Raw genomic sequence first — 20,049 nt, 5'->3', positions numbered from 1 at the left:
AAATTGATCTTGTTGATAGAGCCAAGTATCTATGATCATGATCTTGACCGTTCTATTTCCTATAGCCTATGTACGCTTACCTCGAAATACATACAGAATATATACTCAAGGTTCACAAGGAGTGACTTATTGTTCTATTTCGATTCAAGCCCAGGGGTCCCTGGCAAGTCTCCCCAGCAGTGGGTTGGCGGTCACAGTCTAGACTAGACAGTCAAGGTTGGAGCACATCCTGATATGAAACGTTTAACTCGTACGTGGTAATAATAGTGAAGAGGGCATATCTCAATTGATAATTTAGTTCACGTTTGTGCAAGCCATCCGAGTGTTTTGCAGGACGGCCGAAGTATATCAAACCAACCCAAACTCAACTAAACTCCAGGAGTGCACTGCACGTCTCTCAAAGGTTGACGATGTGAGCATAAACTGACACTTTAACTGCTCGGTCGCCAAGAGGGCCGAGATTGCTAGCCCCAGACAATTCGACAGTCGAACATCTGGCAATGGCCCCTGACAATGCCGACTCTCCCCTTTGCAAGCCCCTTTTGAGCTGTAGGAGCCAATAGCCAGGGGCAGCATCGATCGTTCACCACTCCCACCAATAAATAAACGCGAAGGCTGAGCTATCTACCTACTATTCTTACGCATACATCCATAGGCACTCTGTACGGTACACGCCCGCCATGCCCATGCCCGGTAGCTCGGATCCAATGCTGCGCTGCGTGCCTGTAACGAGCTAGGATTAGGATTAGGATAAGGATTCCGATTACACAAGTCCCCGAAAGCCAAGTCCAGCTTAAATCATTGCTCCACAGCTTCTTCTTCTAGAACTCGCCCGTTGTCAATGCGTTTGGAACTCCTTTAAGACTTGATCCCTGCGACTTACAACACCACTTGACTTGTTCGTAAAGATGTTATCATGGGGAAAATGCAAAGCATAGTATAGATATCGTGATTTTCAATTGCCAATTTTGAACAAAAGCAGTCGCGTGCTTTACTTTTCAATAACAATTGTGAAACGACATGGACAACTTTGATGGTAGATCAATTAATTGCCTTGTGAGCAAAGACATTAAGACATCATTAGTAATTGTAGTTGATTTCGGGTATAATTGTTCGTTTAAATGACCCGTCTACCGAACGCCATAACACTGTCACAACAAACGCTGATTCATTGAACAATTGAATCCCCAGATTGATAAGATTCCGCACTGAAGTGAGACGCAGATTAGGTCTTCACCCCGCCATCGGCCGGCCATCCACTAATCGACGCTAACCAAATCGCAAATCAACCCACCTCCATCCAGGCTTTTATGATTCAACCTGCGACACCGGACCTTTACTACTTGCTTCTCATATCAATCCTATCCCGTATTAGCACTTTCAATATTCCTTGTAGACGCCTATCATGGCAGTTCAGGATAGGAGCGTCCTTGTCCTTTATGGCTCTGAGACGGGCAATGCCCAGGACATGGCTGAAGAGCTGGGGCGAATATGTCAAAGACTGCATTTCAAGAGTCGCGTGGAGGAACTTGACGCAGTGGATCTAGTAAGTTATGCAGTTCCCATGATATATTCTGATTACTGACTTTCCGTTTCAGAATGCCCTCCTTCAACCTAGTTTTGTGGTATTTGTCATATCAACCACCGGTCAAGGAGATATGCCTCACAATTCGTTGCTCTTCTGGAAAAGATTATTACGCAAGAAACTACCCCCGGGATGCTTGGCTTCAGTCAACTATACAACATTTGGATTAGGTGACAGCACTTATTTGAAGTAAGTCATGGTGAGCTTGTCTCTACTTTTGTTCATATAAGCTTACACGCAGTAGATTCAACTGGGCAGCTCGAAAGCTGAACAAGCGTCTCAGCCAACTTGGCGCTACTACTTTTATCGATCCTTATGAAGCTGATGAGCAATTTCCAGATGGGTGAGTTCTTTTATTCAAGACGTAATCAAGCTTCTAACAGGTCGCAGCCTCGATGGGAGTTTTGTGCGTTGGACAGAGCGACTCCGTAATCATTTCCTTGAGCATCGTCCTCTACCATCTGGCCTGGAACCTATCCCGGAGGATGTTATTCTCCCTCCCAAATGGTCACTCGAGAATACTCTTCACAATAGTACAGAAACTAACGGCCACGCTGCTTCATCGCTTGGGAATGTCCCCTCCTCCTCATTACTTCCCATCCCTGACGGATGGACAGCAACACTAGTAGGAAATAACAGACTTACGCCAGACAAGCACTGGCAAGACGTTCGTCTGATCTCGTTTGATATTCCTCGCCGCGACGGCATCAAGCTCACATGTGTTCCTGGGGATTGCCTTACTGTTTATCCCAAAAACTTTCCCGATGACGTCCAAAGACTCGTCGCCCTCATGGGATGGGAGGACGTCGCTGATAAGCCTCTTGACCTCTCCCTATGCGAATCTCTCCCCACAAACCTCTTTACAAACTCCAAGAGTACATTGAGGGAGTTACTCTTGAATAATATCGACTTCACCGCCATCCCTCGAAGATCGTTTCTCAAAAACATGTCCTACTTTTCCACTAACCCCGATCACAAGGAGCGCTTACTTGAATTCACCATGGCCGAGTACCTAGACGAATATTATGACTATGCCACAAGGTCCAGACGATCTATTCTCGAAGTTCTTGAAGAATTCTCATCCGTCAAGCTGCCAGCAGAACGACTCTTTGACATATTTCCCCTTATCCGTGGTCGAGACTTCAGTATCGCCAATGGTGGAGTTCAACAAAACCATCCGACAGATGACAACAAGACCAGGATCGAACTCCTCGTCGCCTTGGTGAAATACAGAACCGTCCTTCGCAAGCCTAGAGAAGGCCTCTGTTCTCGCTACCTTGATAATGTTCCTATGAACTCAACGCTCACAGTCACCCGCAAACCCGTGCTTTCGCCAATCCATGGCGCTCAGAACGCCCAGCGGCCTCTTGTGGCCATCGCTACAGGCACCGGCCTTGCCCCCATTCGTGCCCTTCTTCACGAGCGCCTCACATATCCCTCACCGGGCCCCATGCATCTCTTTTTTGGAAACCGTAACCGCGAAGCCGATTATTTCTTCCAGCAAGAGCTCGATGCTTTAGTAAACGAGGGACAACTCGATGTATTTTTGGCTTTCTCTCGTGACCAACGGAACAAAATCTATGTTCAAGATCGGCTGCGAGAGGAAGCAAAGAGGATCGAAGAAGTAATTATTGATAACGGAATATTTTGCGTTTGTGGTGGCTCAACCAAGATGGCAGATGCTGCTAAGAAGGCCGTGTTTGAGCCCTTTTCAGAAGATATCAAAGAAGTAGAGGAGCGCAAGAAGATGCTGGGTAATTTGACATGGTGGCAGGAGATATGGTAGAAAAACAAAACTGGCTCTCGCAGGCCGGGAATACAACAAAGGCAATTCAAAAAAGAGGCTACTCTTAGGAGATTTGGGCGTGAGCCTGTTTTAGAGTGAAGCCACGGTGTAGATAAACAGAACAGCCGATTCTAAGAATAGGAATAATGCATCAAATCTTCAATCGCTCGCTTATGCAGAGGTTACAGTACAAAATCACAACCTCATCTGGCAACCCAGCAGGTTTGAACAGATGCCTATCCTAAACGCCCAAAGACGCCAGCCATGCCAAAATGCTATCATGTGTCGTCCAATTGTTTTACTCGCTTGGCCACCAAGCAAGCTTCCCTGTCCCTCTTTGTCCTCCTCTTGAGCAGCACACCCCATGTTATTCCCAGCTATATCGTCTCTCAGCCAGCTGTGGTACATGGACCAAATCCTCACCCGGGTTAATACGTTCTGAACCACGTGCAGTATCAAACTGGTCTGCCAAATGGCCTTGTTGCGGATTCACTATCGCAACCCCAATAGATGAACCATTTGTGCCTAAATCGAGACGTCTTGTCGGTTCTTCTTCGCTCCGTCCTTCCTCTTCCACAGTGAAGTTGCTCCCCAAAGAATCTGAAGTATGATTACTATGTGAGAAGCCGTTGGTAGCTTGATAATCATCATCCGATGTACTTAGTGGTACATCATTGCGAGAAAAACGAGCATCTGGGGGCAGTGCTCCCAGCAGCACCACCTTTGACGAGTCAATTGGTGTTCTCTGTATTAATCGCTGATGCGGTGTGTTCATAGAGGGATTCGATGATAGTTGATCGTCCCTATCCGAGCCCATGGTCATGGAGTTGATGGTGTGATGGTCGGAATGCGGAGAGAGCGGCGAGTTTAGTGACGAGACGACGTCGGTGGTTGGCGATACAGGCATATTAGTTACTGATGATGGCAACGCATTGATAGGGCGTCCACTTGGATCGAAACGTGGGGTTAAAGGAGACGGCAATGCCATTGAGTTAACGTTGGATCCCCCATCTGGAGACACTTTCAAGGAAGCAGATGGCGACAATTGCAATGCTATCGGTGGGCCGTTCGCCGGATTTGGTTGGTATATCGCTTTCTCCGGGGGTATTTCTACTTCATTTGCGGGTGGGCTGTATGAAGGAACGGGACCCTGAAGTTGTCTGTCCAATTTCCGTCTCGCTATTTCATATGCGCTCAGGTTCTGGGAGTTGTCGGTCCCTAATTCGGTATCATCGTTCCATGACATACAATCGTCTCCTTCGAGTTCTGCTGGCGGCAACGGAGCTGACATCTCATGGATCTGGGTATCAGGAGCTTCGACGACTTTTTCCTTGTCATCATCGGCCCCTTGGCTTTGGTGAGTTGATCGCCTCCGTCCGAACATTTTTGAAAGCAATAACAGCAAAGGGGATTTTGGTGATTGGGATGCGTCTTCTGGAGATTGGCTTCGGTCCTCTGCTGATCCGTTGTTGCTTCCAGCTGTGCCTTTCCGTTTACGTCGACAATACATCCATGTAACGAGAGCTATTGCACATATAACAAAGGTTCCTAATCCAACCCCTACCCCAATTCCCACAGCCTGTGCACCCGAAAGCCCCTTTCCAGAATCTTGTGCTTTCGGTGGGGGGTACGGGCTGTTAGCGGACTGCTCTATGGCGGATAGTTCGGTATCTGCCACTGGCTCATCTGGAAAGAGAGCTTGGTGAATTGAGAAAGTGCCTTCATCGTATTTCGTGATTAAATACGACTCTTGCAAGAATGAACGTCCCAGTATGTACGTCGTGCTGTTTTGCGCCTTTCGCAGCATAAAGTAAGGGATGGCCGGATCGCCGTACTCGATCTCGTCTGGCATGAAGGGATACTGTAGTAAACCGACAAATGCTCGCAGGGGTAGAGTGATATTCACAATACCCGATACATCGTAGGGATCGCCAAAGTTGTCGTTATCGTCAAAGCTAGAAAGGATAAAGGTAAGATCGAATGATTCCTCTTTCGAGTACTCGCGATATTGGTCGTTGCTGATGGTATAAAGGTCAAAGGTACTGTTATATGTCAAGTTGAGGGCTTGGGCAAACTGGTCGCAAACCTCGTCGGGTAGCCACAGGTAAGAGGTAGTGCTATCAATTATAGCGTAGAAAGACGAGTTCCATTGCGAGAGCAGAATTTGTTCAGATTCCCAGGAATCGGGAGCATCTTGATCCTCGGCGGGAGTTATTTCAATGCCACGGACCAACGGGCGCTCCATATTGTCATCCTGGGGGAGTGTAAAAACGTTGTCATGCGGTTGAAACCTGGCATTCACGACACCTCCCAAGGTCAACGAAGCAGGCAAGTTTCCTAGTCAAATTAGTAAGAAGATAACGAGAGATCACTAGCAGGCCGCGTACTGTAGTGAGCTCCGGCCGTATACCCAAAGCTGTAACTTGGAATCAATCCGTATTGGCTAACTGCTTGGGTTAGAGGTGATTCTGCAACAGTGCCGTTGAAATTCCCCTGTGTAATACCCAAGCCGAAGAGGCCATGCAAGTAGCTGGTCGTGTTGATGCTCGCTATTAGCACGTCGTTCATGGTAAATGGTTCACTCCTAAGAGGGCTTTGTGTGTTGATGAGATCACGGCCATAGTCGCCATTACCGCCGTAACCAAGATAGCTCAGACCGAGCTGCCAAGTGCCCAATGAAGTCCAATCACTGGAGTCTTCAGCATTGTAGATACCTCCCCGAGCAGCAGTGCAGTGAGGTTCCTCTGAGCGTAAGGTCAGTGTGTAGAACAAAACGTGATTGGCATTAAACAATAAGCTTGTTTGACGTTTATGATTGAACAAGTGCTAAAAGGGTAAGAGCATGCACGTACTGGGTAAACATCCTCCAGGACCAACAGCCCAAAATTCCGAAAGAGCCGTGCTCACCAAGACATCGACATGCTGCGAGTTTGAACCAAGATAGAAGGAGATCGTCGACCAGTTTCCGTCTGCGCCAGTCCTGTCCTTTGGGTTAGAAATGAGTTGTAGGACCAAATTACAGGGACCTACCAGTCACCGGTGGGTAACAGAACTGGTTCTGGTTCGCGGGCCTGTATGAGATGCGCGAAAAGCAATGAAGAGCCGAGGATTGTTGACCACATCTCGAAGTCAACTGACGAACACGAGATTCAACTCTCACGGTAATTCATTCCTGGTCTCAAACAAATAAACCAAGAACTAATTGGGCTGGCAAAGTCCTGGCGACCGCAATGCGGCGCATTCAACGTCGGATCCTTCTCCACGCCAAGAAGCCGGGGCGCTGATCCAGGATTGAATGGGTGCAGTATACAGATACAGCCGAAGCAAAGGCCATGCGAAAGTAAGACAGTCTCTTACGACAATTGTTTTCCTAGGCAGCGTTGGAAGGTGTGCTTTGGTACTGTCGTTTCTGATGGTGATGTAATTTAGAGGAAATGGTAATAAACAAAAACAAGAACTTTGTTTCTGGAGTTGGTAGATGGCCGGGGGCGACGACTACTGGCATGTGCCGCTTCGAGTGATTGACCCCTTGTTGAAAAACAAGCCACAATCGGTAGAGTTACATAGCTTTGGCTCTTTCTAGTATGGCTCGAGGCCTCGAATCTGTGGCGGGGAACGTGGAGACTAGACTTTGTTCCTAGTAAATGTTCACAGTCTATCCATACTCAGTAGATTATAGATGTTTGCTCCCCAGCTAGGTCAGACTCAAGACTGCAGAATTGGTCGGAACTTGCAATCTTATCATTCGAGGAATCTCTGTTGACTCTAAGCTGTCATGCTGGACTGCAATGCCTCGAGAAACGAGTCCAGAGGTTCGGTTGGAATCGCCGAGTCAAGCATTGAGCTGGTGTTATGGTTACAACAGCCTGAGATGCTGTAACCGTTCAATTTCAAGGACTGCCTGCCATTGTCAAACAAAAACAAACCGTGGAGATTTGGGGTTTGTGATTCTGGGAATAATCCGCGTGTGCCTATTAACCCATGTCACGAATACGTGCTTCAATTCGCTCAATATGAAAAGGATATGATACGTATTGTACTGTACTGTACTGTGCTACCTAGGATTGGCAAAGCCTCATAAACTCTAGCGCCGCCAGCCGGTGGCTGCATGTGTTGCACAGCGAGTGAGACCCTTACAATCAGTATCAACTGTTCATCATACCAACAGCCAGCAAGTATACACGCCACGTTTGTACAGGATGTGTCACACAGAGGATCCAATCTGCTCAAGATCAGACGATTGGAATACAAGATTCAGAATGAGGTCACAGCCTGATGCCAGTAGGTTAGCCTGGATAAATTGCAATTTCAAGACATAACGTAACTTGTCGGCTTCAGTAATTTCAATTTCTATATCGCGTTACACTACCATCAACCTTGTCAGAGGCGGCGATTATTTACGTTGTCTATGCCTTTTCTGTACTTGCCGAGACTACTCAGTGATCGAGCCATGTCCTGTTTGGAAGACCAAGCAACCTTGGGTGTTCCATCATTCTCAGCTTCACGTGTTACCAAGTGCTTGAATATTGGCCTGCCTGTCTTGGATATTGTCACACTGCCTATAACCGGAAGGTGAGATACCGACGAGACGGTAACACTCGGAATAAACTTTTGCACGAACTATTGTTCGCGCTCCTAGTTCACCGGATACCTTGCGTGCCCAAGGCGTCGATGGACCCAAAACTGGTCAAGTAGACTATAATGTGTCGGTCGGGTTAAGAAGATTGGCTGCTCTAGGGTGTCATTCTTCGGTCTGAGTAGGCCAGGATGAAAAAGATAGAGAGACATGTATAATAAGTGCAAATAAGCACAGGGTAGTATTCGCAAAGGACGAAGGATCAGCCACAAGCATTCTGGGCCCTGCGATGGTACGCACGAGGCATTATACAGTAAATCCATTGAAGGCTTGCTACACTCTGGTGAGGACGTTCAGCCATCCAAGCCCTCTGGATCCAAAGTGAACAGGTCGAAAGTCAGTTCTGAAGATGAAACATATAAAACAGGGCCGGACCTTTCAAGCCAGCCCCCCAGATGGGCCAGTAGGCCAGGACCCGGTTGGATCGTTTGCGCCAACGCAGGCGTAGCCCCTTGTCATTGTACCTACGCTAGAGAGTGGTTGAGGTTCTGGTTCATTAACTAACCTCCAAACCCCTCTCAGTTTGTCTGGCGATCAGTTTCCTTCTTTCTTGACTGAAAAGAATAACATTTAGTGTGGTCATTGCGGTGCAAACATCGTCGATAATCGATGTAAGCCTGGTTCAGACACGGCCGAATCACTCGTTTAATGGCCTGTTCATATCTGTTTGTTTTTTACATATTAATTATTTAGATTCGAATGGCAAACGGCCAGACAATCGATGAAACGTCCTGGGCGAAAGAGATATCAATACCCACCCACCTAACTACACCATAGTACTGATACGGCACGGTCAGTTAGTGAGCATAGACAGGCATCATGAGAGTGGTGCAAACCACTGCACTGCTCTCGGTCGCAACCCTCGTTCCATCCGCTGCTGGGATTGTTTTGCCTCGAGGTAAGTTTTTGCGCTGAATTTGTTGAGACGAAACATAAAAAAGGACAAAGCTAAAGAATTTTGATTTTTAGTAGCCGACTTTGGCCAACAGAACCCGAGACGCTTTCCTCGGAATGACACTGCGATCGCTACCACTCGCTTATCGCCATTGACACAAGCTCTCCAAATCACAGCATCGTCACAAGATGGTGGAGTTTCGTCTTTTTCTAGCCAGATTTCTCTTGTCGAAAGTTTAGAGGTAGTCACATTAGAGACAACCTTTAGTTCTTGGAGTGAAACAGTCAAGCTGCCTTTGACTCCAACTACAGTCCTGGGCAACAATTCGACAACTTCGTCGTCAACGCAACAACCTCCTGCTATTACTGTACTATCATTGACAACTGAACAACTGGATCATGGCTTGACCAATTCATCTACGAGTACTGAAGCTGCTCTAACAACTCAACAATTTCTTGAGTCGTTGTCCTTCTCACAAGTGGTTTCCAGCGTGGCCACCTCGACTAATGTTACTACTTTGCCTTCCTCCCTCAGTCGGGATCAAGACACCATCCTGGTTGAGACACGAGACACAATCCAAGTTTCAATACATAGGAGACCACATCAGGGCTTCGCCCGCCCCTTAACCCCGACAGCACTCAACAACACCTATCCCCAATCTCAAACCTGTGGCCCAGGTTTGAGTAAACCGTGCGCATGGATACCCTCTCCCTCTGCTAGCTCAAGAGGATGGAACGGCACGCATACCCCTGGACCTTGGACATCTGGAACATTGACGGTGATAGCACCAACGTCTTTGGCTCCTTGCACGACCTTACAGGATGACGAGCCAGTAACAGAATATTCAATTGTGTACACGTCAACAGTGACCTTTTTCGGGAACATGAGTGAATACACGCCTCCCTACCCAACAATCAATACTCCCAATTTTTGCGAGACAGAGCCCGTTGCTCCAACACTATCCAAGGGACCAGGTAATGTTGGCGGACCGCTGCCCTCTTCGACCGAATTGTCTCCTAAAGAACCTCCGAAACAATGCCCGTCAGGTCAATCTTGCTCTACAGAAAAAGTCCCCGACTGGTCAAGCCCTACAGTTGTTCCGGCCCCTGAGGTGCCAGGGTTAACTTTCTCGTCCATGCGGCCAACGGTCACGTTCATAACCACGGACAAGAATCCGGCTGTTGTTTTCACTCCAGACCCGCCTCCACATTTCGACAGGCCGACAAAGGGAGGCGGATTACCCATGAGTAACAAGCAAAAGCCTGAGCCTACTGAAGGGCCGCGCCCAAATCAAATACAGCCTTCGGAGGATCACGGCAAGGCTATCTCTCAGCCAAAGCCTACGTCAGGAGACCAGTCGCAAGGCCAACCTCAGCGTCATCCGCAGCCTGGTTTTGAGCCTGGATCTGGCTCTAATCCTGAAGCTGGGTCAAATCCTGGCCCTAACAATAAATCCAATCCAGAGTTTAGCTCGCGGTCTGATATCGATCCCAATCCTGGCCTTCATTCTGATTCCGGCTCTGGTCCTGGCTCTGGATCCAAGCCAGGATCTGCCCCTATTGCTGTACAAACCAACACCTTTGTGGTGACAGCTAGGGGTCAGGAAGTCATCGTTAATGACAAGACTTTCTCGAGTCTCAAGATAGACCAGACTACAACAGTCACTGTCGATTACGGTACATTTACAATCCGCCCAACAGAAGTCGCCGGTGAAGGAGCAACAATAAAAAAGCCACAACCTGTTGGAACTGCGGTCTCTGTTCTCAGTCCTACCAGCACAACCCTTGGGCGAGTGCCCATCACTATTTCGGGAACAGACGCTTCAGTTGGCGGTACCACGCTCAAAATCCCTCTCATGGGCACAACTATGAGGCTAACGATTTCCACTCAGAGCTCAAATACTTTGGCGAACGAGCGGGAAATCTTCATTGCGCCTGATAGAATTGTGGTAGATGATGAAACTCTCAAGTATTCAGGGGTAGGTGCTCCTCAAACAGATGTGGTCATAGAAGGTGGTGAGATGGTTACTGCAGTTGGGCAATCAGTCTTTGTCTTCCGGTCGACGACATTGACTTATGGGCCGGGCATTCCCAGTGCTACGGAGATGGTCGACGACGATATTGTTACAATCGGGCCTGCAGGTGTCGTTATTGATGGCATGACTCTTGGAGGCCCTGAGGCTCAAGCGAGAGATGCAAAGCATCGAATTGTCGGTGGGGCGACAATTACCAAGGTCAATCCTTCGTATGTGATCATTGACGAGACGACTTTTACAGCTGGCCCAGGTGCTAAGAGCACTACAAAAGAAGCTGGAGGCGAGACTGTTACAATCGGACCCGGCGGCATTATCATTGGTACAATAACGGTCAGATATCCTTTTGGCGTTTCAACTGTTACTACTATCGAAGCAAAAGCGACAGCTTCTGCGATGTTTCCTGCAGCTACTGGGACCAACAATAATAACGCCAAGGAGGATAGTAAGAATGATGATGATAGTGGTGCAACTCTTCTAAGGTCTGGGTTAACGACGGGAATGACTGGATTATGCATAGCGGTAGGCGTTTGGATTATATTTTAATGACGCCAAATTGTATGGTTTGTCATATCAGGACTGCAGCGGAGCATTGTTGATTTGTATTAATATATGCACGGTGGACATGAAATGCGGCAAGGGAATTAATTAGAAGAAGCAAGAGTATTTCAAGTTGAGGGCAGAGCATAGAAAGCTATCAGGCTTCTATGTATATGTGTTGGATGGATGTGTTTTGATTCCAGGTGTCAACTACTACAACCCTTTAAGTATTCCGTCATTATAGAGGTTCAACTAAGGTATCCAAAGCCAAGGTTCGTCTTCTCAACGTCTTTTTACTCTTTACAACGGTTTTCCTCAAGTTCCTTCCTATTCAGGATCGTGGGGAATATGTACTACCTAGGTATGTACATATGTCTTACAGCAGCTCAATATGTGAGTATTTGATTGGTTGATCATCGGGCCGCTCCCTTGAAATCCCTATAGTAGTACATCCCTGCTTTGATGAGTCTTGTAGATGAAAGATGAATTAAACCAACATCAAGAAAAGGCCCACGATGAGCACAACGCTTTGAGTACCGCGATGCATGGCTCGAAACAATTACTCTGTCCCTGGAAGAACGGTCTGCTATAATCTTCCATCTCTCTGGTTCGCTAGTCACGGTATAAGATTTTTTTTTTTTTTAATAAACGCCACCACTCTTTAACGCTGAAAATTTGACTTGATCCAACTTATAGAGTAAGTGCCTGTATAAGAGGCAAAGTGAAAGTGGCTCCATCATGATGATTTAGTACCTTGATGACTCACAACACAATTGGATTCAACGTTGACATTACGAGAACAGATAAGAAAGAAATTATCTGCCTACCTAAACAACTATCATTAAAATTCAATCTCTTATAGCTTCTAATTCCTTCAACACGATGCTATATTGTGATTGTCTATTGGCCCATCATCATCAACACCTTGACAATATCTCGCGCCGGCTCATTATCGGCAAAGTGGAATTTCAGAAACTCGACACGGCGCGCGGCAAAAACGACAAACTCCATCTTGGAACCATCACCACCCTGTCTCCGACTCCCTCCTCACCTTCGCAGCGATACAGCCCAACAGCGCATAACCGACCCCCTCAATCTTCCAAACTTCTTCGCCCCGGCGCCCCAGACTGTGCAGACACCTTGTGCACGGTCAACAACCTTCTCCCCCGAGTTCCCACCCTTCAACTATATGCAACAAGAGTCTCTCGAGCATACAAATTCTTTAATCCAACGAGACAACCCTGTTAAAACACCATCTTCCCAGCATGGCCCCCTTCACCATGTCCCGAGCGGCCTTCGCCGAGTCTATTCCGGAGACTCAAGTGGCGCTGACACAGGCTCTGCACCAGCGCTCCATCAAGACTCGAGCCATGACGTCGATGCCGACTTACTCGATGAGGAGCTACGTCGATTGAGTCTAAGGCATCACTCGTCTGCTCAACCTTCTGCTCCAGGTCAGCGCATCTCTGAATATGAGAATGCAATGACTCCGCCTACTCCAAAGAAAGCACTGGGTTTCAAGGTTATCAAGCGTTTTGAAACATCCTCTGACGGAGTCCTACTCGAAGATTTTCCGAATGGTGCGTCATGCAATCGCCAACGATGACCTAACAATTTTTCTAACTTGCTTTACTTGCAGAGATTCTGACGCATGTCTTCTCACATCTGCATTCCGACTCCCATGCTGCCATCGCTCTTGTTTCGAAGCGCTTTTATGCCCTTATCACCAGCTCCCACGCCTGGCGCATGGCCTTTCTGCGATACTTCCCTGGGCACGAAGCACTCGAGGTCAAGAATCATGTGGATATCTGGTCTGACACTTCACACGATTTGATTCAGTCCGAGTCTCGATACTTCGCTCGTCTTACACCACTGGCATCCTGGAGAAAGGAATACCTTCTTCGCACACGCTTGGTTAGATGTCTGGCTCGTGGCAAACCGGGTGCATCCGTTGCCTCGGGTGGTATTGGCGCATCCGTTCGCAGCGGAAAGAAAACCAGTGCTGTTTTGACGTACAACTCGAAGCTGCCATGGGCTGTAACGAATGTACATGCTGTCTTTACAAACGGCAAGAAACCGCCAAAAGCTATACATGGCGCTGCCGACCTTGGGGTAGCATCAGTTAGTGATCCTACCAATGGCAGGGTTGAGAAATGGGGATTCGTTGATCCTTTCAACGCAATGCAGCTCGATGAGGTGTTCCCCAACCTTGTGCCTTTCGGCCTGGGAGAGGGCCCCGCGGCTGGTCCCAACGTTCTCGATGTTAGTCAGCCATACGGCGTACTTGCAGGTGAAGGTTTCCCAGGAGGTCGTCCATACTACCGACCTATCGGCGAAAACCGTGGGCGATACCTCGGAGGGGTTTCTGGTGTTGTTGATACATATCCCGATATCCCCAAGATCCCAGAAATGTCTGAGGCTATATGTAGTGTGTGGCTGGCCAAGTCTGCAAATGTGCCTACCAACACACAGTCAATGGTTGGCATGCTGACTGGTTCTACTCTTGGCGTTGTCACCTCATATGCCATTGGAGGTGATAATGGTCCTCAGCGTTACCAGTCTGGGGATGTCACTGCTCGCTGGGTGCTTAGCCCCGGTGTGCCAATCGTCTCTTTCAAAGTTGATGATAACTACAGTCAGAAACGCAAGTCTACAGGGAGGATATGGGCTGTCGCCCTCAACGCTTTGGGCGAGGTCTATTATTTGACTGAGACACCGACGGCACAAAACCAAGTGAAGAGCGAGGATGCCACCAAGAATGCTTGGTTCGCTGGGCGATCAGTCTACTGGCATCTCTTGGATTCTACTCGGCGTGTTGCACGGCCAGACGAATTGGATAAGAATGCCATCAAGGGTGCATATTCGCCTCGGTCACCATCCAACTCCATGAATTTGAGTAAGAGTCAGCTGGCTGCCGAGGCACGAGAGATCGAGAAGTTCCTTCGTCATAAGCCCGCGCACTTCCGAAGAGCCTGCGAAGGATGGGACATGCAACGTAAGCTGGAAGTCGATTTTGCCAACGACGACGGCCATGGCGCAGGCGAAAACATCTTTGTACTTGATTGTGGCCTTGCCGAAGATCGTCCTGCACACATTGAGCGTTATACTCGGTCTTTGGTGCCTCAGGATGCTCAATCATCTTCTGTCATATTGGCACCTACTCCACCTGCTCCCTCTATGGCAAAGCAAGTATCGCTCTTTGGTGCTACGAATACGGAAATATTGGATGTTCCAGAAGATAAAGTGTCGGGCTCTGCCTCTCCTGTCTCGCTTTCATCTTCAGATTTCGTATCTCATTTTCACGAATGGGAGGGTTGCTCAATGTTATTGAAAGAACAAGGCCATGCTGTTATTACCAGCGTCTCAATCGATTGTTCTAACACGGCAGTTTTGACGCTTGGCGAAGATCCTCTTCATGCAACCGAGGACGAAATTCCAGGTCGCCGTTCCCGTTTGTTGGCTGTTGGAACAGACGATGGCGCCGTGCTTGTCTGGAACGCTCGTGAGGATAGCAAGGCCGTAGGGGTCAACCCAGTGCGACAAATTCAGACCGAGTCTCCAGAAGTGTCCTGCGTGGCTCTCTCAGCCATGTATGTTGTTCACGGTGGAAACGACGGCCTTGTTCAAGCATGGGATCCCCTAGCATCAACATTAGACCCTGTCCGTACACTCAATGCGAGGTCCAACGGTCGAGTGCCCCGACACATGATGACAATGAATCCCACCCTCGATGAATCAACTTATTCCGCGGTCGGTGCTATCTACCTCGATCCTGACCCCACTGTCCTTCGCGGTGTTGTTTCTTTCGGGGCGTTTTTGAGATACTGGGCATACAGCTCTGCCAGTCACGCCTCGGGACGTAAGCGCCGCCTCAGGCACTCTGACGTACACGGGCGTCTGGTCAGTCGTCGCCAAGGCGGCACAGTTACCGGATTCATTGCTGCTGAGGAAGCTGAGATCAAACGCGATAATGAACTAAAGGCTAGGGAACAAAACCGGCTGCGCAATCGCTTTGGTGTTGGTGCACTTGGGGACTTGACCGAGGAAGAGGCTTTGCGATATGCACAGATGGTTTCTGAGGAGGCATTTCTTTTCGAGGAGCTCCGTCGGACAAGTGACTCTGCTGCCGATGCAAGTTTGGACACCGCTTCGACATTCAGCGAAACCACTGTTGACACTGTTACTCCTGAGCCCAGTGTCACTGATATGATAACCCCACCTTCTGCATCAACAGATAATATTGGCCGAGCGCCCGTCGAGGAGGACGACTACGAACAGCAAATTCAGCAGGCCATCCGATTGTCTCTAATGGAAGGTGTCAACGAGAACGGTCCATCGCCTCAAGCGGTAGATTCGGGCGACTACGAGTTTTCCCTGACATACAAGCTCAAGTCCAATAAGAAAGCAAAGGCATCAGGAAGTGTGTCGCCGGGAGCTTCCAAGGCGGGATCTTCAGGCCATGCCGAGCCCAGAGACTATGATCTGGAACTTGCCTTAAAGCTCAGCATGGAAGATCAGGACTTGTATCCAACTGAGGCAGGTATGAACACTCAACAAGAGGAGTTCCCGACTCTCGAAACTGAAGGTGTAGGCAAAGGCAAAGGCAAAGGTGTGCAGAGGTGGTGATTTTAGACAGCATGTGCGTCACTGTGTGTTTTTCATTCTAGATTTAGCTCTTGATGTCAAAGCCTGATGCATCAGGTACCAATGGCACTTGCAGAGTATTTTATATAATATTAACCCTTCTCCCGACACTTCCGTACTTCATGCGAACCCTAATACTTTGGAATTTGGGCTGCTATAGGGTGTTGTTGCTTGGCACACCATGTCTGTGTCCAGAGTGCCAGACACTTAACAAGACAAGATTCATGTTCACTCACCAACTACGCGTCATCCGCTACTCATACACCCAGGACGTCAGGGGCACAACCACTTTGTACATTCCAACTTCATGCGTCTTAAAATAGGGTCTTGAAAGCAAGGTATCCCTTTTCACAAACGCCATGGACCAACCAACGTACTTGTTTCGCCCGATCCTAGCTGTTAGACAGCCTTCCTAGACCTGCACCAATCGAGTTCTTGCCAATTTCCTCTTGAGAAAGCTCGAGGAAGGCCTTCTTGCTGTTCAAACTACTTACTGCATAAGCGTGCAGTATTAGAGTTTCAAGATCCCACTTCGGCTGATACGAGAAGAATCGTAACACTGGCCAATAGTGTGGACTATCATGCTGCCAGCGACAGCGATTCGCCTATATACGTTAGCTGCGGCAGTCACGGCAGTTACATACAAAGACATAAAGCTGGGCATCCGTACAGTACGTGAAGTCCGTGTATCGCCAGTGGATTCACTTCAACCTCAAGCCTGCCGGGTTCCAAGCAAGTATCAGAACATAAAGCGTGTTCACATGCATCTCGCAAGGTCTCCCAAGTCCGTCATGAAGCGAGGTTAACTCATATCATGGAGTTTGATATGGAGAAAGCACAAGACATCTTTGCAAGTAAAGTGTAACGTTGTAATTCAACTGCCAGACTCCAACTCGGATGAAGAGTCCGCTGCACGGGTCGCATGAGGGACCTGCGTGATATTGAGATTTTAATGGCCCAATTTTCACGGTTCAAATCCCCTGACGCTTGATGGGAAAGAGCTCTTTATTCCCTAGGGCAGACTGGGGCCTCAAAGTTCACGGAACGGACGATACACCAGTCGCAACAAAGAAATATAGACAAACTATACCGTTGCTAATACCCTCCCTCGGGATGTTACTCGGAACAAAAACCGCGGACTGCCCGGCTGGTTCCCGGTGGGCACGGCCCTTACACGCGGAGCCAATATTGCGTACTTGAGAAAGGAAAGATTGCAGGAGGTTGTAGCTCGTTACGGCATAAGATGGCCAGTTCCGGTTGTACCAGGTTATCCCCAGATAGTACGGATGTGTATCGATATCAAACTCCTCAAGCCAAACGTTCGTTAGGTAGGTAGGTATTTCGAGCTAAGTGATCAAATTGGTGGCGGCAAGCGGATCCGCGGGACGGGAAGGGCCGCAACGCCACTGATGAATAGTCGAGGCAGGCTCCAATTTGAACCGATAGACATTTGCTTCATTCAGCGATACTGACTCGCTCAAACGTCAAGATTTGCATGATGTTATTATGTTGATTGCGGGCAAGTGCATACCAGTCATGACGCCTTTGCTGCTCGCCACAGAGACGCAGTTGAGGTTGTTCAGATACCCCTGCCTGCTATGGATGAACTGCTAAACTAAACCTGGCCCTTATGACGAAGCCCTCCCTCTGCATCGCTGGCTCTGGGCTATTGGGTCATTAGGTCACAGGTGGCCAAAACTCAACCTCGACTCGGGGATGCATAGTGTTGCAGCTTGCAGCTGCAGTGTAATGGGCCCGACGAGACGGCTTCTTGGACCGACGCCCGTTACGTCGCATTGCGGATAGTCACACAGGTATATCTCGGCTACAGTGAAAACGCAAACAGGTTGATGAGTCCACTAGCTGTCTGAGCAGACCAACACTCTAACATCCGAGAGTATATCGATCCCCAGCATGTGCCGAACAGTCCTGCCATTCATGGGGCTGTCTCCGAGCACAATCGTCTTGTGTGCCCGTACAATACGTTTCAGGGCATCGGGGCCGAAGCGAGTTTTTGGTCAATACTGCCCAAGACACCCAAGGGTCTGTTCTGTGCAACTGCTTGATTCTTTGTCAAAACCTGTCATTTCTGTTGTTTTTCTTAGCTCACTCGCTTGAATCCCTGAGGACGGTACGCGAAACTATCGACCGCAATCCATGTGGGACCAAAGTTAATTCCCTGAAAGGCATGTAGGCATGTATTTCATTGCCTGCCCCGATTTTTATCCCTGTCAAACTTTCCGAAAACATTTGATAGTCGAGCCAGGGTCCATGGTCAGGCAGGATATCGTTTTCCGGATTCCGACCCAGTATCTCGATTTGGTTCCCTTTTTTTTTTTTTTTTTTTTTTTTCGCTTCCCTCTATCACTACTCGGCACCAAGACGGTTGAGGTTGCCAGCAAGTCGTCAGGGGAACATCTCCAGTAGCATTGCTGCACTGTGTTACAGCTGTGCGTACCGACGGTATGCTGCTAAGCTTGGAGAGGCCTGGGCTGACTCTGTTTCGTAAAAGACGCAGACATAACCAATGCGAGGATTGTTCTCGAATACAAATGATGAGAGGCGTTTGCTGCAGTCAATCCCCTCTCAGCCGTGTCACTCTTTACCGGATCCAGACTCTGTAGTTACAAGACACGCAGATGCGCATGAAATCTAGGTGAGACATCAAAGCGGTCAAGACGTCTGAACTGCTCGACATGCCATCGACGTTGACGTGGTCATATGGACCAAGCCGTCGGGAATCTGCTCAAATGCTGACACCGATTTGTGTCTCGGGCATTGGAACCGGTCAGCTGGATGCCATTCATTGGGAATGACTCAGGCATCAAATGTCGATCAACGGCTGTCACTTGTCAGTGCACATCCCTTGATTGTCAACATAAGATTAATTTAGCATTTTGCCAGGATCGAGTTGTGTTGTAGGTGGCTCGGACCCCTTATCGTCCACCAAACCAATCGAGTCTTTTTAGATCAGTGAGACTCCAGTCTCCTGCAGTATGGCGGTTTGTTACCGCTGGAACGGTACGCGGAAGTTATTCATCCTTTTTCTACGAGTTAGCTCAGAACATTCCAAGTTTCTGTCAGATTCCTCCACTTCCACTGACAAAAAAAATGAACGAGTATCCAATGCGCTTCACAATTGTTTTAGACTAAGATTCATTTCCCCGTCCAAGCTCTAATCAGCCAAGGAAACAGTGTCGGGCGGGACGATCCACCAGGTTGGCACAGGCACAACTGGCACAGCGACAGAGCGGGTATCTCTCTAGGTGAAAGATGGATGCATCAGACTCAATATCGGCCGGCTTGTAGCGCTGGGTTGCAGGAAGCTCATGTTGTACAACTGAGGAGCATCCGTGGAGGAGAACGCTTGTGATACAGAGGCCGACAGAAAGCCTCAACAGAAGAGCGCTTTTGAAGGTCAATCTACCTCATTAGCTTGACCACAAGTCACTGCGAAGTTAATTGTGCTTACTTGTTTCGAACACGGCACTGGTTCGTGGAACTCGGTGGGCCACTTCAGTTGCTGGAATGTCACATCAAACCATAGTTAACTAGTGGTGGCTACGACGGATATGCACTGGGGGAGTGTTCCTGTTTCCCGGATTGATGGCCCCGTGAAGGTGGATTGCGGCCATGAAAGCTTGAAATTCGGGGCACCACCAGGCACTTCGAGATGAATGCGTTGTTTTGTGTGTGTTTGTATGTTTTTGTTTGCAGCGAGTCAGTGCAGATACACATCATACCTTCGGTTCGATTCTGGCTTTCATTCATTTTGTCTCTATGCGTGGGTAGAACAAACATGTGTCTCAGATTCCAGCCTGAGCGCTTGTCCGACATGCCTGATTTTCGCTGGTGATTTTTTTCTAGTTTTTTTGTCTTGAGTGAATCCTAACCTAAATGCAAGGGCATAGACGCTGTCGTCATTGCTTTT

At 48.4% G+C, this 20,049-nt stretch overlaps 3 protein-coding genes across 3 annotated transcripts; 2 read left to right on the top strand and 1 right to left on the bottom strand.

Annotated features, from left to right (window-relative positions):
- Positions 1-1,405: 1,405 nt before the first annotated feature.
- TAH18 (NAPDH-dependent diflavin reductase) lies at positions 1,406-3,371 on the top strand (the record flags this gene model as incomplete). The annotated part of the gene is made up of 4 exons (XM_044856464.1): positions 1,406-1,546; positions 1,599-1,774; positions 1,830-1,928; positions 1,976-3,371. 4 exons carry the CDS (start codon positions 1,406-1,408, stop codon positions 3,369-3,371), a joined length of 1,812 nt encoding a protein of 603 aa, XP_044703777.1.
- Positions 3,372-3,738: 367 nt separating this feature from the next.
- Positions 3,739-6,493, bottom strand: FPOAC1_012101 (uncharacterized protein; the record flags this gene model as incomplete). The annotated part of the gene is made up of 4 exons (XM_044856463.1): positions 3,739-5,708; positions 5,759-6,115; positions 6,224-6,351; positions 6,402-6,493. The coding sequence occupies 4 exons, from the start codon at positions 6,491-6,493 to the stop codon at positions 3,739-3,741; spliced, it is 2,547 nt and encodes an 848-aa protein (XP_044703776.1).
- Positions 6,494-8,826: 2,333 nt separating this feature from the next.
- Positions 8,827-16,100, top strand: FPOAC1_012100 (uncharacterized protein; the record flags this gene model as incomplete). Its single annotated transcript, XM_044856462.1, has 4 exons — positions 8,827-8,905; positions 8,977-11,456; positions 12,337-13,054; positions 13,114-16,100. 4 exons carry the CDS (start codon positions 8,827-8,829, stop codon positions 16,098-16,100), a joined length of 6,264 nt encoding a protein of 2,087 aa, XP_044703775.1.
- Positions 16,101-20,049: the final 3,949 nt, after the last annotated feature.

Source organism: Fusarium poae, chromosome 4 (assembly GCF_019609905.1).
Source record: "Fusarium poae strain DAOMC 252244 chromosome 4, whole genome shotgun sequence".
Classification (NCBI taxonomy): domain Eukaryota; kingdom Fungi; phylum Ascomycota; class Sordariomycetes; order Hypocreales; family Nectriaceae; genus Fusarium; species Fusarium poae.
Note: the sequence above shows the minus strand (reverse complement) of the source record. Positions and strands in the feature narration are given on the sequence as shown.